Source organism: Onychomys torridus, chromosome 1, assembly GCF_903995425.1.
Source record: "Onychomys torridus chromosome 1, mOncTor1.1, whole genome shotgun sequence".
NCBI classification, from domain to species: domain Eukaryota; kingdom Metazoa; phylum Chordata; class Mammalia; order Rodentia; family Cricetidae; genus Onychomys; species Onychomys torridus.
Genome location: NC_050443.1, coordinates 126,154,476 through 126,171,731, shown reverse-complemented (window position 1 = coordinate 126,171,731; position 17,256 = coordinate 126,154,476). Strand labels below are relative to the sequence as shown.

The 17,256-nt window shown below is 52.2% G+C and overlaps 1 protein-coding gene across 1 annotated transcript; it reads right to left on the bottom strand.

Annotated features, from left to right (window-relative positions):
- Positions 1–884: 884 nt before the first annotated feature.
- Pygm (glycogen phosphorylase, muscle associated) lies at positions 885–16,778 on the bottom strand. Its single transcript, XM_036188573.1, has 20 exons — positions 16,385–16,778; positions 15,315–15,416; positions 15,163–15,241; positions 14,983–15,086; positions 14,534–14,665; positions 12,508–12,619; positions 12,320–12,402; positions 11,811–11,954; positions 11,454–11,546; positions 11,117–11,263; positions 10,818–10,981; positions 10,324–10,438; positions 9,695–9,796; positions 9,222–9,369; positions 8,067–8,125; positions 7,820–7,961; positions 6,861–7,068; positions 1,642–1,776; positions 1,419–1,485; positions 885–1,308 (listed from the first exon to the last, which is right to left on the bottom strand). The coding sequence occupies exons 1-20, from the start codon at positions 16,625–16,627 to the stop codon at positions 1,159–1,161; spliced, it is 2,529 nt and encodes an 842-aa protein (XP_036044466.1). The 5' UTR covers positions 16,628–16,778; the 3' UTR covers positions 885–1,158.
- Positions 16,779–17,256: the final 478 nt, after the last annotated feature.

Here is a 17,256-nt window from a genome sequence, read left to right as displayed (position 1 = left end):
GAACACGCGGCTCCCTGGGGACCCAAGCTCGAAGTCCAGAGGTGGGGCGAGGGGCACCCCACTGGGCCAGATGGGAAGGGGCACCTGCAAACTGGGTAGGTGCTCTGCAGCCTCGGAACTGGAGGCCTAGATGCATGGACCCAGGAGAGGAGGAACTTGGGAGGGGCAGCCACAAGCAGTTGGGGTCCCTCACAAGCTGGCCTAGGGGATAGCTAACAGTTTCCGGCCGTTTAGACTCACTGTGAAACCCGGGGCCCCAAAACCCTTTCGGAAGATTGCCCCTCCCTGCTTTGGGCGAGGGAGGCAGAACCTCCTCTACACTTCAGTCTTGGTAATGTGAGGCTCAGAACAAGCCCTTTATAGATCTCGGTTTCTCCAGAACCAGGAATATGCCACTGCCCTCGCCTAAACGGTCTGCGAATGCCCTACGCCCTAATACTCCCCTGATTTCGGATTTATCGTAGCCACCTGCTAAGAGACCCTAAAACGCCGCAGTGGGGCGGGGCTAGGGGCGGAGCCAAGAAGGCGCCGAGCCTCCTCTGGACCCTCCCCCAACAGCATGGACGCTCCGTAGTCCCAGAGGCTCCAGCCCGAATCCCGACTCCCTGACCCGATGGGCCCCACCCAGGCAGACGCCCCGCCCCCGGCCAACTAAGCTGGCCGGTGACCTAGTATGGACACGGCGCTGGGAAGAGAGGCGTGGAGGGCGACGCCGGAAAAGGGACTGAGTCCCAGGCACCGCCCCTGGGCTGCCCCTCTCTCCCGGCAGACGATGCACCTGCCTTGGTGTGTGTTGCGGTGGCGGGGAGGGGGGAGGATAAGGAGATGGTTGCGCAGCAGCTGTTAAACTCTCCAAGAGCTAAAAATATTTTGCAACAGAGAGGAGAGTAAGGAAACTCGGGGAGAGTCGATTTATTGGGGAGTGGTGCACTTGGTCAGACCCCATTCATAAATAGGAGGGGTAGGGAGTTGCGGGAAAAGAAGAGGGCAGTGTCCTTAATCACAGTGGGCATCAGGACCTAGGGACTGATAAAAGAGGACTCCAAACTGGGAAGGGCAGAGTAGTGATTCCAGGGGCCACCCTCCGGATGAAAAGCGAGTCTGATCCCAGTCATTGCAAACAGACTCAAGGGCAGATGTGGGGTCTGGCGTGGAAGATCAGATCTTCTCATCCGGGGCTGGCAGGCGCTGGCGAGAAGGTTCTACACCCCAGATCTCCCGGGCATATTGGGCAATGGTGCGGTCACTGGAAAACTTGCCAGAGGTGGCAATGTTCCTGATCACCATCCGTGTCCACTCTCTTGGGTTCTGAAGACAGGAAGGAATCGCTAGGTTTACACTGTCAGCAGACCGGCCCCATTCTCCTTCATCCCAGCCAGAGTCAAAGCCCTGCCAGCCTCCGGCCCAAGGCCCCTCACCTTGTACAACTCACTGACTTTGTCCTGGCATTTAATGTATTCCTCGTAATCTGCAAAGACCTTAAACCTGGAGGAGAATGGAGAGACCGGAGCCCTGTGAGGTTAAAGTCCTTCTTGGTGCAGCAGACAATTGGAGTGAATGGAACTGCGACCGTGGACAGCCTCCCCAGCCACCCAAGCCGCTCATTCACGAGCCTCCATGTAGCCTGGCCAGCCAGCTCACCGGTCATGGTGCATGAGCATGTTGACAATGTCCTTGAACAGGTCCGGCTGTTTGGGGGAGAAGAAGCCACTGCTCAACTGTTCGATGATCTGCCGAAGCTCAGGAATTCGGTCATAGTACTCCTGGGCATTATACCTGCCAGAGCACACCTGTGGTCAGCTCCCTGCAAAGGGTCCCCAGCTTCCCAGAGAAAACCGGAGAAGAGCTAAGGCTCAGGGCCTCCACAGCTGCCACACTGCACTTAGCTTTTCTTCACCCACTTTGTAGATGAAGACACTCAGGCCCAGAGGAGCCAGAAAAGAAAAATCTGGGGCTAGAGAGATGGCTCAGTGCACCTGTGCACACACAAACAAACACCTATAATTTTAGAAAAGGAAAAAAAAAAATAGACAAGTCTTGGCTGCAGCAAGGACAGTTCTTCCCAGTGGCAGAGTGCTTGCCTGAATGTGAGAGACCCTAGGTTCCATACCCAGTACCACCAAAAAACAAAACCTTCTATGAATGTCTTTTTCTACCATCCCAAGCCCACCTCTGATAGGCATATCCTCAGGAGAGCCCCTTAAACTCACACAATCAGGCCAAGCTCATTGCTGGCTCGTGCCAGCTTTCTCTCATTTTCCAGGATCCACCCCCGTCTTAAACCCACCACAAAGAAGGCCTTCCCTCCCTCCCTGGCTCACTGTCAGGATCAACAACAGAGTTCCCCTTCCACAGTGATCCAGGTCCTTGCACTGCCCTACTTTGTAACACACACACACACACACACACACACACACACACACACACACACCCCGCCTGTGCACAGCCTCCACACTGGCACACTACCCAGTACTCTGCAGTCAGAATTTGTCTGAAGTCTGAAGTCTGGTCTGGAACATCCCAAATCTCATTAAATGCATTTAGGGCCAGGAAAGCAAAATCTGGAATTTCTTTCTTTGGCAGGGTCTCCCCATATATCTCTGTCTGGCCTAGAACTCTCCATGTAGACCAGAGTGGCTTCAAACTCAAGGAGATTCACCTCCTCTGCCTCCAGAGTGTGGGGATTAAAGGTGTGCACCACCATGCCCCACTCCAAGTGAGAAATTTCTAGGAAAGAGCCCTTTCAGCAGCGAATGCCAGCTCTCTGAAGCTGTTGCTGGAGTGTAAACTGGTACCAACCTTCCAGAAGCATTTGAAAATCTGTGGCAGAGGCTTAGGAGCACACACTCTCTTTCTTTGGTTTTTCAAGAGAGGGTTTCTCTGTGTTGCCCTGGCTGTCCTGGAACTCACTCTGTAGACCAGGCTGGCCTGGAACTCAGAGATCTGTGTATTGGGGGTGGTAAGCATGCCTCACCATGCATGTGGAGGTCAGAGGACAACTTTGGCCTTTTCACCTTGCTTCTGAGACAGCTTTTCACCTTGCTTCTTGAGCACTGCCAGCTGGCCTGCCAGCTTCTGAGTCTCCTGTCTCCACCTCCTTTTCCTTCAGGCTTGTTGGGATTACATATGCGTGTGCTACTGCTTTTACATGGGTTCTGGGAAACAAACTCGGGTCACCAGACTACACCACAAGCACTTTTACCCACTGAACTATCTGCCTAGCCCAAGAACTTACTTTTCGATCCCACGTATTCGCCTCCTAATATTTGTCCCAAAATTAGCCTGCCCCTCCCCCAAATAAAGAACACTTTGTTTTGCACAATGCATCCAACAGTGGCCTGGGCAATGCCTATAGCCTAACCTTTTTTGTTTTGAGACAAGATCTCATTATATAATCCTGGATGTTTCAGAACCTGCTGTGTAGACCAGGCTGGCCTTGAACTCAACAGTGACCTTCCTGCCTCTGCCTCCCAAGTGCTGGGTCTAAATGCAAAAGCCACAATATCTGGCTTTCCCGATAATTCTTAAGGGAATAATCAGACATCAGGGCATTGATGGGAAAGGTTGCTCACTGTAGTTAACATTTATAGCAACAGGTCAATTTTAATGTCCTGGGGTTTGGAATTGGTTACAATATAGCTTGGCTGGGGAGGTGGAGAGATGGCTTCACCTTTGTAAGCTGCTCCTCCGGAGGACCCGGGTTCAATTCCCAGCACCCACATGGCAGCTCACAACTGTCTGTAATTCCTGCTCCAGGGAATCCAACACCCTCTTCTGGCCTATGTGGGTACTACATGAACATGACATATAGACATAAATGCAGGCAGAACACCCGGACACATAAAATAAAAATAAAGGTTAAAAAAAAAAACAGCAAAAGTAACAACAACAACAAAACCCATATAGCTTGGCTGTAGCATGGAACACTAAACAAGCATTTACAAATCTGAGGACCTGGTATGGGGCACATTCATGATCGCAGCGCTCCAGGGTAGAAGCTAGAGGAAAGGAGTTAAGGCTAGCCTGGGCTACATGAGACATGTGAGATTATGGATACCAGTTATTGTCATTGATGTTGTTTTATATTTCTCATTTTTGTTTGTGGTATGTATGTGTGTTCACATGGTGGGGGGTGAGGGTGGGAGTGAGTGGGTGTGGGTATGCATGTGTGTGTTGAAGCCAGAGGCAGATATTGGATATCTTTTATTTCCTGAGGCATGGTCTCTCACTGAACTCTGAGTTAGCTAATTCAGCTAGCCTAGCTGGCTGGCTTGCTTTGGGGTTTTCCTGTCTTTGCTATGCCTGGCTTTTATCTGGGAGCTGGGGAATCCAAGCTTTGGTCCTCAGAGCAGGCACTATCTACTGAGCTATCTCCCCAGCCTCGTATTTTTCCAGTTAGTGATCACGTAGTGTGTGTATGTGTGTGTGTGTGTGTGTGTGTGTGTGTGTGTGTGTGTGTACACGTATGTGTGCACATGCATGTGTGTGAAGGCCAGAGGACAACTTTGGGTGTTCCTCAAGTTCCTTGAGTTTCTGAGATAGGGTCTCTCACTGGCCTGGAACTTGCCAAGAAGGCTAGGCTAGCTGGCCTCTCTACTTCCCCAGGGCTGGAAGCACATCTGGCTTTTATGTGGGTTCTGGAATCAAACTGGCAGCCTCAGGCCTGTGGTAGAAGCAACACTTGACCAGCAGAACTATTCCCCAGCCCAAGTATTATTTCTATTTAAAAAGTTCCCAGTGTGGGGGCTGGAGAGGTTACTTAATGGGGAAGAGTTCTTGCTGCTGTTTCAGAGAACCTGAGTTCTGTCCCAGCATCCACAGCAACTGGCTCACAACCATCTGAAAACTTAGCCCCAGGAGGAGGTCCACACCTCCTTCTGGCCCCTACACACATGGGGCATTCATTCACATAGACACACACACACACACACACACACACACAAATAAAAATAACAAAAGTAAAACTTTTTTGAAAACTCACATGTGGACAGGCGAAACGGCTCAGCAGTTAAAAGAATACTTGCTCTTATAGAGGACCCACGTTTCCAGCACCCAATGGCAGCTCACAACCACCTGTAATTTGAGTTCCCAACCCCTCTTCTGGCCTCCAAGGGTACCCAGCATGCATGTGCTACACAGACACACATTCAGGCAAAACACTTCCACATACAAAATAAATAATTAATTCTAAAAAAGAGAAGATGTCTAGACACATAGCTCAGTGCAGAGTGTTGCCAGGTATGCCTTAAGTCCTGGTTTGATCCCCAAGACTACATGATGGCACAGGCCTATCATCCTGGAATCTTGGAGGCTGAGGTGGGAAGAAGGCTGAGGTTCAAGGCTATCCTTGATTACATATAAATTACAGCACAGTGTCTGAGAGTGCAGCCACGGGGGAGCCTTTACTACCTGGAGAGGCTGAGTCTCAGCAACAACAAAATATACATCATACTGCTTAGAAAGACCTTGTTTCAGCTGAGCAGTAGTGGTGCACACCTTTAATCTAAACACTGGAGAGGCAGAAGCAGGTGATCTCTGAGTTCGAGGCCAGCCTGGTCTATATCGTTAGTTCCAGGATAGCCAGGACTACATAGAAAAACCCTGGCTTGTAAAAAAGGAAAGATAGCCGGGTGGCGGCGGCAGTGGCTCACGCCTTTAATCCCAGCACTCCGGAGGCAGAGCCAGGCAGATCTCTGTGAGTTGGAAGCCAGCCTGGGCTACCAAAGTGAGTTCCAGGAAAGGCACAAAGCTACACAGAGAAACCCTGTCTCAAAAAACGTGGAAAACAAACAAACAAAAAAAAAAACAAAAAAAAAAAGGAAAGACTTTGTTTCAAAAAAAAAAAGATGTGTATGGGGCTAGAGAGATGGCTTAGTGGTTAAGAGCACTGGCTACTCTTCCAGAGGACCTGGGTTCATTTCCCAGCACCCACATGGCAGCTTACAACCATCTGTAACTCCAATTCCAGGGGACCCAATGTCCTCTTTTGGACTCTATAGGTAGATAGAGATCTTGGGGATCAAACCAGGACAAGTAGGCATGCCACGCATAGACATATATGCAGAACATCTATACACATAAAGTAAAATATTAAAAATACATACATATACACATACATATATATAATAAAACCCAATTTTAGCTAGGTGCACACCTATATATAGCAATCAAGCACTGCAGAGGCAGAGGCAGAGGCAGGAGGATTGTTTGAGCCCAGGGATTCCAAGAGCAGAGTAAGCCCCAAAGTGAGGCTCTATTTTAACAATCAGTGATTTATTAAAACATTTTTTTTTTTTTTTTTTTGGAGCTGAGGACCGAACCCAGGGCCTTGCACTTGCTAGGCAAGCACTCTACCACTGAGCTAAATTCCCAACCCTTAATTAAAACATTTAAGATGTAATGTCAAGCTGGGTAGTACTGGGGAGGCAGAGGCAGAGCTCTGTCAGTTCCGTAAGTCCAAGACCAGCCTGGTCTACAAAAGGAGCTCCAGAACAGCCAGGGCTGTTACACAGAGAAACCCTGTCTTGAAAATTAAAAAAAAAAAACAAAAACAAGATGTCATACCAAGGATGTGCTTCCTTTGAAGGATCAATATAAACCTTTGTCTCTCTCTGCCATGGTTGCCAGAGAAAACGCCAATAATTTAATTTTACTGCCAATTTCAGAACTATGTAATTTCTGTGTTTTTTCCCTCCCATCCCGTTACTTCCTTCTTTTCTTTAGCCTTGTTTGCCACAAGCTCCCTTTCGGGTTTTCCAGAATCCCGGCAGTCGTAACTAAGATGCCTCACAGGTTGGCCGGCCTCTCCCAGCCTGCGCCTTGACTGTAAACCACCCACTCTGGTGTTCCTGACCCCATACCCTCTCTGGTCCAGCCTTTCCACGTCCTCCACCCGCATGCCGAAGATGAAAAAGTTCTCCTCTCCCGCCTCCTCCGCCATCTCCACGTTGGCACCATCCATGGTGCCGATGGTCAGGGCCCCGTTGAGCATGAACTTCATGTTGCCAGTGCCTGAAGCCTCGGTGCCCGCCGTGGAGATCTGCTCTGAGAGGTCAGCAGCAGGAATCACTGCAGTAGGAACAGAAGGTCAGTCCCAGAACAGCCCAGCCAGGCTGGGTTAGGGCCTAGACAGATTCAGGCGCCTCTCTAACCCAACCCCTGAGATTTTTCCATCCAAGTCTCTCACCCCCAACCCACTGCCTTTTGTTGATTCCAACCTGAACCCTATCCTTCTATGGTTTTATGGTTGTTTTGACAGTGTTTCACAATATAGCCCTGGCTAACCTGGAACTTACCATGCAGATCAGATTGGCCTTAAACTCACTGTGCAATCTTTCTTTGCTATACTTCTTTGGGGTTTGTTTAGTTTCTTTGTACACGTATGGTGTGTGTGTGTGTGTGTGTGTGTGTGTGTGTGTGTGTGTGTGCGCGCGTGCATGCGTGTAAGGCCAGAGATGGATGCCTAGAGTCTTCCCCAATTGTATTCCATCTTATTATTTTTAAAATAATTTTCATTTATTTATGTGGATGGGCGTTTTGCCAGCATGTATATATACCACATGCATTTTGGCCTGTAGAAGCCAGAAGAGGATATCAGATCTCTTAGGACTGGAATCACAGAAGGTTGTAAGCTGCCATGTGGGTGATGAGAATTGAAGCCAGATCATCTTGAAGAGCAGCCAGTGCTCTTAACCACTGAGCAATTTCTCCAGCCCCTCCAATTTCTTCTTTACCCTGACCATAGGTCAGGAAAAGACAGCTCATGCCTCCTCTGGGACCGAGCTAGTCAGAGCTCCCATGCAGCCACTGCGGCACCCACCTTTCTCGGCCAGTGACACTCGGTAGTTCTCCAGGAAGATGACTCGGAGGCGGTCTCCTACCGCAGGGTCGTGGTTGACCACATCCCCAATGGCAGTGATGAGCTTGATGATCATCTTGGCCATGTGGTACCCAGGTGCAGCCTGTGGGGCAGTCTGGGTCAGCACTTCAGCCCTCCCACACCTTGATCTTGTGGCTGTTCAGGCATATGTTCAAGAATCAGGGCCAGTCTACCCCAGGTTTCTCACCTTGCCTCCAATCATCACAGTCCTTGGCACCATGAACCTATTGGGCTCCCTCTTGATGCCTGTGGAGAAGAGAGGCATCAGGGCACTTACCAACACAGGCAGCCGGGCGGGGCTAGGGCTGGGACATGGGCAGTGCTGGCCTGGGATGGTCACTTTGCTCTGTGTCTGTCAGGTCTCCTTCTCTGAACCTCAGTTTGTTCTGTGATGCGGGGTGTGATGGTTAATGCTGCCAACTTGACAAACCTCTGGCCATATCTGTAAGGGACTGTCTTGGTTATAAAAATAATGGAAGTGGGAAATCCTGCCCATTGTGGGTGGCACTTTTCCCTATGGGGATTCTGCACTGTGTGAGTGTGGAGACAGCAGGGGCAGCAAGATGGTTTAGCAGGTAAAGGTACTGGTGCCAGGGCTGATGACCTGAGTTCAATCCCTGTGATGAACAAGGCAGAACTAACTCTTGAAAGTTCTTCTCCACAGGCATGTTGCATCACGGCATGCACACACACACACACACACACACACACACACACACACACAAACATACAATAAATAAGTAAATGTAAAACAAAATTTATAAAAAAAAAAAAAAATGGAGGGGGTTGGGGATTTAGCTCAGTGGTAGAGCGCTTGCCTAGCAAGTGCAAGGCCCTGGGTTCAATCCTCAGCTCCAAAAAAAAAAAAAAAAAAAGGAGGATCTGGCATGATGGTATATGCCTTCAGCACTAGCATTCAGAAGGCAGAGATAGGCAGATCTCTGTGAGTTCAAGGACAGCCTACACAGTAAATTCCAGATAAGCTGGGGCTACATAGTGGGACCCTGTCTCAGAGAGAGAGATTGGCATGCATCATTAATCCGTCACTCTCACTCCTTACTCTGGACGGTAGATGACTCCTTGCTTCCACCCCCTGCTGCCTTGACTTCCCCACAATGACAGACTGTAACCTAGAACACTGAGCCAAACAAACCCTTTTCCCCTTGATTGCTTTTGTCGGGGAATCTATGACAGCAACAGGAAATGAAACTAAGATGTGGGAATTAACACCACATCCTAAGGGTAGTCGCCAAACCCCAGGAGACACTGATTCAGCCATTGGTGGTACACTGGGAGATGCCCAGAGTTGGGGACTCAGGTTGGGTGTGGTTCAGCCACTCACGGTTATACAGGGTGATGACGTGAAGGCAGTTGAGAAGCTGGCGCTTATATTCATGAATCCTTTTCACCTGGACGTCGAAGAGGGAATTGGGGTTGATGTGGACTTTGTATTCCCTCTCGAGGTATGCAGAGAACTTCAACTTGTTTTCCTGCAGATTGAGGAAACAGAGGACTCACCAGTGGGCTTCAGCTTCAAAAGAAAAAAAAAAAAGCCCTCTGGTCCACTTGCTGTCCTCTCACTCAGGCCCAGGAAAACATGACAGGAAGCCGGCCTACCATCACTTCCCTCAAACCCTACACCAAGGCAGACATTATTAATCTATGCCGGCATTCTCTCAATGATAGCAGAGCAGATGCTGCCTTCCACCACTGACTCCCACCAATGGCTGAGTCTGGTAGGAGAGATGGTTGCCACTCCTGTCCTCTCCAGATGCTAGCCCCCGTGCAGGAGTCCCAGGTTGCAGGCCTCCCCACCTGCTTCACTTTGGCCACATCCCGGATAAAGGATTCATCATCCACATAGGAGAGCAGTTTGCGCAGCTGGTCCAGGTCGGAGATGTACTCCTCACCAATGCGCTGTGGGAAAACAACATTCAGACAAGACCCTCCAATCCTGGCTCTCCTCCTCCAGGCTAGATAGACCCTTCCACCTTGAATTTCTCCTCCCAACACTTCCCAGCCAGAGCACTGGGATGCATCCATCTTCATCCTCACTAACACTGAGCCCTGTGGTGGCTGCTCCACCTGACCCCAGCAGGCCTCCTGACCTCTGGCCTTTCCTGCTGTTGGCATGACCTCCAGCCCCCCCCCCCCCCACCAGACACCTGCCCCTTCACAGTCTCACTTCAGATGTGACAACATTAAACTGTAACTAAATCTGTGAACTCCAGCAGGTTGGCCTCTGCAGCCAGGGCCTCCATTAGCCACAGGGCAAGCTTGTTCAAGTCAGAAAGCAGTGTGCCTCTTCCTCCATGTGGTCACTAGCCTTGGGAACACAGTACAGGACTGTAGTCCTCAGCAGGGGCCTTTGTACAGAGAGCTACCCACTCGACTGTCTTGTAGTGACCTGTATTGATCCTACCAGCTATCCAGTGACCTCTCACCTCAGCAATGACCTCTGCCAGCCCAGGGTTACACAGAACCAGCCATCGCCGAGGGGTGATGCCATTGGTCTTGTTCTGGAACTTATGAGGCTCCAGCTCATAAAAGTCCTTGAAGCTGCAGGTTGGGGTTGAGTGAGGGTCACCATTCACCTCTGCAGAGCCCTCCCACCTGGCCCCCTACCCTATTTTTTTCCCTGAAAGAGGCTTGGATGCAGGTTGGGGTGGTATGTGTAAGAGGGGGTCATCTGGAACAGGATTGTACTGGAAGGGGGCTAGTGTGTTATAAGAATGGGTAACCCCTGAGGTGGGTGAGACGGCTCAGCGTTATGGGTGCTTGCTACTAAGCCCGCCCTGAGGGACCACAGAGCGGAAGGATAGAACTGACGCGCTCAGGGGAGGGATCAACCCATGAGACCCTGGTTGGTGCCATGGGAAGGGGCGGGGTCCATACGCTGCGCAAGAGTGGTGTGGGCGGGGCTTGTGGAGAGGCTCACATGGTTTTCTTGAGGATCTCCGAATGGATGCGAGCCACACCGTTGACTGCGTGCGAGCCAGCAATGCACAGGTGGGCCATGTTGATGCGCTTCACTGAGCCCTCCTCCACGAGTGACATGCGCCGCAGCCTGTCTACGTCCCCGGGGAATGCGGCCGCCACCCGCTGCGCCCCACAAAAAGCCCAGAGCTGAGATCCGGACCCAGGAACCTTAGTCTCCAATCCCCCTCCCGCAAAGACTCAGCCCATAGGCTTCCTGACTTCAAGGCTGGGGCCCACTCCCACACCGCCCCAGCTCACGTTAAGAAAACGCTGGTTGATCTCATAAATGATCTGCAGGTGCCGGGGCAGCAATGTCTCCATGAGGTGCACTGGCCAGCGCTCCAGGGCTTCCGGCAGCACTGTGTGGTTGGTGTAGGCACAGGTCTTCACTGTCACGTCCCAGGCCTGGCATACAAGGCAAGAAGTCAAGACATGTTCTCCACACTGCGTAGCTTGTGGCCCCACCAGGGCCCAGCTGGGTTTCAGCCAGCCCTCTGGTCCACAGTCTTTGTTCAGCCCGCTGCTGTCCTTCCACCTCATACTGGGAAGGAGACCCTGGAGGCAAAGTGGCTCCTATAAAGCGACCGAAACCTACCTTGTCCCAGTCCAGCCGTTCCACGTCCACCAGAATCCGCATTAGCTCAGGAATAGCCAAAGAGGGGTGAGTGTCATTGAGCTGGATGGCCACCTGTGGGGGATGAGTGGGAAGTCAGGATAGATTCCAGACCAAGCTCCATCATCAGTGCTCCTTGCCCCCTCAGAGCCCCTAAAAGGCCAAATGTAGTTCTGTGGCTGTGCTGGGACCAGGCATGGTGGCGGCTGGAGCAGGGTGCAGCTGACTGAGGAGGAAAGATACTGAGCAAGCCATTCCCCCATGCACTTCCAGCCTCCACTTGTCCGTGAAGTGAGGCTGGAAGGAGAGGCCATGGGAAGCCTTGGGCCAGGATGCTACCTTGTCGGGGAAGGCATCGAAGTTGGTGCGCACGGGATCACGGCTACCAAACTTGGAGGACTTGAAGCGCCGGATGATGTCCTGGAGGGTGGCAGCTACCACAAAATACTCCTGCTTCAGCCTCAGCTCCTTCCCCTCAAAGAACTAAGGGAAGTACAAGGCAGAGCACAGTTGGGGGGCAGGGTGTGGGGCCCAGCTGCTATGGGCGTGACAGAAGACCTCCCACCACACTGTCCCAGAGCCCTAAACTGCCCTCGCCTTCTGGACCTAAGGGTCTTTGCCCCACCAAGTAACTGTGACTGATGGTGTCAGAAAGACATAGATGAACTAGGAGTCCCGTGAGGGTCTCCAGAGAAATGGCTCCCAGGAAAGTCATATCGCAGCCCCTCCCTCTGGACACAAAGGGACAGCAAACAATGGGGCTAGAACAGCTGCAAAGTCCCCACCCCCAGCTCCCGTCCCTCTCCAAGGACTTAGGCTTCCAGCCTCCAGAGTGAAGGGCAACGCACATTATCATTGGGGTACAAGACACGTGAGATGTTCTCAGCCAGGTTTCGGTCCAGCACAGCCTGGATGTAGCCGCCAACGTTGACTGGGGGACAAAGTGGATTGGGGTGAGGCCGGGGCTGGGCATGGGCCAGGGCACGGGCCAGGCAGGGGTAACCAGGGCTGCCAGCCACCAGCAGAGGGAACTCACAGTCCTTCAGGTTGAAGTCATTAGGAGCCTTGGCCGACCAGAGGCGCATGGTGTTGACAACGTTGTTTCGATAGCCAGGCACGGGTGTGTCGTAGGGCATGGCCAACACTACCTACAGGGAGCACCTGAGTCAGAAGCTGGACAGGCTGCCAGGGTCCAGCCCTGAGCAGTGCTTGAGTCTGGTTTGTGGGGTCTCCCCGAGCAAGAGCTGAAGCTTAAGTCACTGGCACTAAACTGTGCCAGTGTCCAAGGTAGACTGCAGTTCCAGCACAGAGCTTACTAGCTGGGTTACCTCTGAGCCTCATCTATAAAAAGAAGAGAAGACAGGTCTACTGGTACAGGCCTGGAATCCCAGCCACCAGAGAGGCTAAGGCTGAAGGATCACAAGTTCAAGGCCTGCCTAGGCTACAGGGTGAGTTCAAGGCCAATCTGGGAAACTTAGTGAGGCCCTGTGTCAAATAAAAAATAAAGAGAGGGGTTGGGGATTTAGCTCAGTGGTAGAGCGCTTGCCTAGCAAGCGCAAGGCCCTGGGTTCGATCCTCAGCTCAAAAAAAAAAAAAAAAAAAAAAGTAAATAGAGAGCTGAGAATATAGCTCAGAGGTAAAACACTTGTCAAGCAAGTGCAAGGACTGTACAATCCTCAGCACTGCAGGTAAGTACTAAGACCTCTCCAGCATTCCCACTGGACATTGCAACACCTGCCTCCTTCGACTGCCATGAGGACTATGGGAAGGGAGAGAGTGCCAAGCACTGAACCCTAAGTGGGTCTCTGTAGATGGCTGCTCTACAGCCTGGCCTGATCAAGTGAGAACACACTGGACTCAGGAGAGGGCTGAAGGAGCCTGGATTCAAGATGAAGGTTACATAGGGTCAATTCTATCCAGAGGTCTTATATCTAGCTGACCACAAGGCTAGCCAGCAGTAACCAATGCCAGCCAGCCCCACCTCCTATAATCTATAGGCACCAATTTGCTACAAAGAACTACCTGCTGTTGGGGATTTAGCTCAGTGGTAGAGGGCTTGCCTAGCAAGCACAAAGCCCTGGGTTCAGGCTTCAGCTGGGGGGCGGGGGGAGCCAGGCGGTGGTGGTGCACGCCTTTAATCCCAATACTCAGGAGGCAGAGGCAGGTGGATCTCTGTGAGTTCGAGGCCAGCCTGGTCTCCAAATCGAGTTCTAGGAAAGGTGCGAAGCTACACAGAGAAACCCTGTCTCAAAAACCACCACCAACAACAACAAAAAACTACCTGCTACCACCGGGCACCTCCAGAGGATTGCCTATATGGGGCCTCACCGTCCCTCCCCAACACTGAGTTGTTAACACCCTTGATGGGGCAGTGGAACCCAGGTGAAAGGGTCAGTGACCAGGTGGCCCAGGCCCCCATTACCCAACCCCACAGAAACCAGGTTGCAAACCAAAGGGAGGCAGTCTGCAAACTTCCATCCTGGGCACCTGGTACATGCAGCAGCAGCCCTGACTAGGTGCAGGCCTAGATGAAAGCAATAAACACCATTTCTGGAGGTCTCAGGGTTTCCATGCAGCCCTGGAGAAAACTGGTAACTGCAGCCATAAATCGGAAGGAGCCACAGGCCAGGGATTGGGACACCAAGGTGGGCTTTCAGATCCCTTCAACTTGCTGTGTGGCTTTGAGCATGCCAGCTCCACCTGAAAGGCCTCATTTTCTCTCTTGCCTCCTTCGTCAGGTCCCCAGCACAAATGTGCAGTCTTCAATCACTGTGCTAGGTCATGTGTTGGGGAGAGGAGCTGGCCAGGGCAGAGTGCTGGTGCCCTCCTCCTTCCAGGGTTGAGACTTTGCCTGGCCTCCCTGATAACCCTGACTAGCATCTCCCAGCTTTGGCTGTGTGACCTCCAGTAAATCTCTTGACCTCTCTGAGCCTTAGTTCCCTCCTTTGTAAAATGACTGTGGGTTCGAAAGCCTTCAGCCTAGTTCCTGTGTCCTATTTTCTCGAGGACCCCCTCCCTCCCGCCTCTCACCGAGTCCCCCCAGAACCTGTACCCATCTTCACCTGTGTGTCCACCCACTTGGCACCCTGGCTGGTGTGCTCCACTCGGCCATAGAAGTGCACGGGCAGCGTGAACTCGGGGCGGGCCTTCTCCCAGGGGTTACCATAACGAAGCCAGTCATCAGCCTCTTCCATCTAGAGGGTCAAGGGAAACAATGTAGGCAGGCAACATGAGCCCCAGGGACTCACATACTAGGAGTGGTGGGACAGAGCAGGAACCGTGCCCCGGCTTGGCGAGTCATCCAGCAGGGGACGAGTTCTATCCTAAGCATTCCGCAGGGGTGGGCTGCTTGTTCTAGGGGTCGGCAGCTGGCTTTGAGGCAAGGGGCAAGTGACAAGGATGTTTGTCAGGGGAGCTGGGTTCTGAGCCTACCCAGACATGGATGACTAGATGAGAGGCCTCTCTATTGTGACTTAGCACCACAAAGTTGGGGTCGGTCAGGAATGCTCACCTGCCAGCCCCCACAGATCTTCTGATTGAAAATACCAAATTCATAGCGGATCCCATAGCCATAGGCAGCTAGTCCCAGTGTAGCCATGGAGTCCAAGAAGCAGGCTACGGGTACAGGGAAGTGAGCATCAGGAATCCAAATGAGGGGCCCCTCTCCCCACCCCACAAGCTATATACTCACCTGCCAGGCGGCCCAGGCCCCCATTACCCAACCCCGCATCCTCCTCGATCTCCTCCAGCTCCTCCATGTCCAAGCCCAGCTGAGAGAAGGGTGGCAGCGGTCAGGCCCCAGTGGCAGCATGGGAGCCCCCCAACCATCAGAGCTTCCCCCACCTGGTAAGTAGCCTCATCACAGGCATTCTCCAAGGCCAGGTTCACCATAGTGTTCTGTAGTGTCCGTCCCATGTAGAACTCCAAAGACAGGTAGTAGATCCTCTACCCAGAGACAGGGAAGAGGGATCAGGGCCACCCAATGACATGCAGCCAGGCGCAGCTGGGACCGGGCCTCTAACCCCCCTGTCCTCCTTGCCAGGCCCCAGCACGTCTCATCTGTCACCATCTTTTCTGCCTGCTCTGAGGAGCCACTCAGGCTTTGGGATCCAATAGCTAAGAAAGACACTGGTCCCTACATTCTTTTGAAATGCCTTTCCGTCTGGTCTCGGTTTCTTCTTTTAGAGAATGAGGCTGGCCAGGCCTGTCTCAGGGATTAAAGTGCTTGTGAGAAGTGGGGATCCCTTCCGAGGTACACACCCTCCTAATGTAACCCATCAGGAAGTCAGGACATTGAGAAGCACCTCTGAGTGCTCCCCCAGAAGCCATTGCCAAAGCCCAAAGGAAAAAGTCATTTTCAAGGTCACACGGTGACTCAGGGCTGGACCTGCCATCTCTTATCCATGCACTGCTGTTCCCCTCCACCCTCAAGCCTTAGTACGGAGGACCCGTCTCCCCATTTCCTGGGTCCTTCCTTGCCCCTCCCCCACTCCAGTTGTGGGGTGTTAGGTTCCTGACATTTACCAATGACCCTACCAGATACTTGATACCTGCTGCCCCAGCTGCCCCAGCCTTGCCCTGCCTGTGGCACAAGCAGTCAGTGCCATGCACACATTTGATAACACGTCCTTCCATGCCAGGTCCAAACTGGACCACAGGAGGATACATTTCCTGGCCATCAGCAGCCCCTCCAACCTTGTCTGATGCATGTGTAAGTTGCCCGCCTACCCTGAGCACCCCTGGGTCTCCCTCCTCAATATTCTTTCTGTCCAGCACCCCTAGATCCTCCAACCCCAGGTCCTTAAAACAGCAATTTATTTTGCTGTAGAAAACTTGGTCTCAGGAAGGGACAGCTCGCTGCCAGGCCTCACTCCCAGATCATTTCCCACCCAGGGTGTCCCCTACTGTAGCACCTTGGGGTCCTTTTCGTAGTAATGCTGCTGTGTTCGAATCCAACGTCCCACGAGGTGGTCCCGCACAGTGTGGGCCAGAGCAAAATAGTAATCTCTTGGGGTGGCCACATTTCGGTCCTTGACCAGGGTGAAATGCAGGTGGCGGTTGAAGTTCTTTTTCAGCTCAGACACATTCTCCACACCGGCCAGGCCACGAACACTGATTTGCTTCCTCTTATCCTGATCTGAAAGAGGCCTGGACATGGCTGCAGGAAGGCAGGCCGGACTAGACAGACTGATGGCCTAGGTGCCTCCAGCCAGGGAGTGGAGCTGCCCAGCTGTGGGGGGATTTAAAGCCTGGCTCAGAGCAGCATGACACGCCTCCCCGGACGTGGGAGGGTCTTGGCCTTGAAGCTCAGGGAGCTATTTTGGGGGCAAGTGGAGAGGAGAGGCAGGGGAGGGAGGAATGAGGGAGGGGCGTGTTCACAGCTGACCCACTTCTAGCTTTCCTGAGCCTTCTGGCCTTGTCTTCTGGCCCCTGGCTTTTGGAGGACTACAGACAGAATACTTCAGAAAGAGTTGGACTACTCTGGGAGACCTGAGGCTCACCAAAAACATTCTGGTTGAGACTTTGTCTAAGACATTATCCAATCTAGGCTCTTTCCTGAGCTATAGATGAATGGTGGGACTGGACTGTGGACCCTCCTTAAAGAGGCCAAGGGATTGTCACCAGTGCAGGACACATTCTCCTTTGCAGGGCTTGCTTGTGACATCTGTCTAGAGTACAACCACTTCTAGTGTCTGTCAAGCTGGTCATAGCCATTCCTCACCAGGCTGGGACACAGTCCACGGCTGCACACAGCTGGGGAAGTCCTGTGCATGGGCAAGAGGAA

What these genes read in the sequence shown, in the direction of transcription:
- Pygm (XM_036188573.1), bottom strand. Translation starts at nt 16,627, where the DNA reads ATGTCCAGGCCTCTTTCAGATCAGGATAAGAGGAAGCAAATCAGTGTT. An exon ending in AACGGCTGGACTGGGACAAG is followed by an intron (nt 11,264 to 11,453) that starts GTAGGTTTCGGT and finishes CTTGTATGCCAG; the next exon opens with GCCTGGGACGTGACAGTGAA. An exon ending in ATGTGGCCAAAGTGAAGCAG is followed by an intron (nt 9,370 to 9,694) that starts GTGGGGAGGCCT and finishes CTCAATCTGCAG; the next exon opens with GAAAACAAGTTGAAGTTCTC.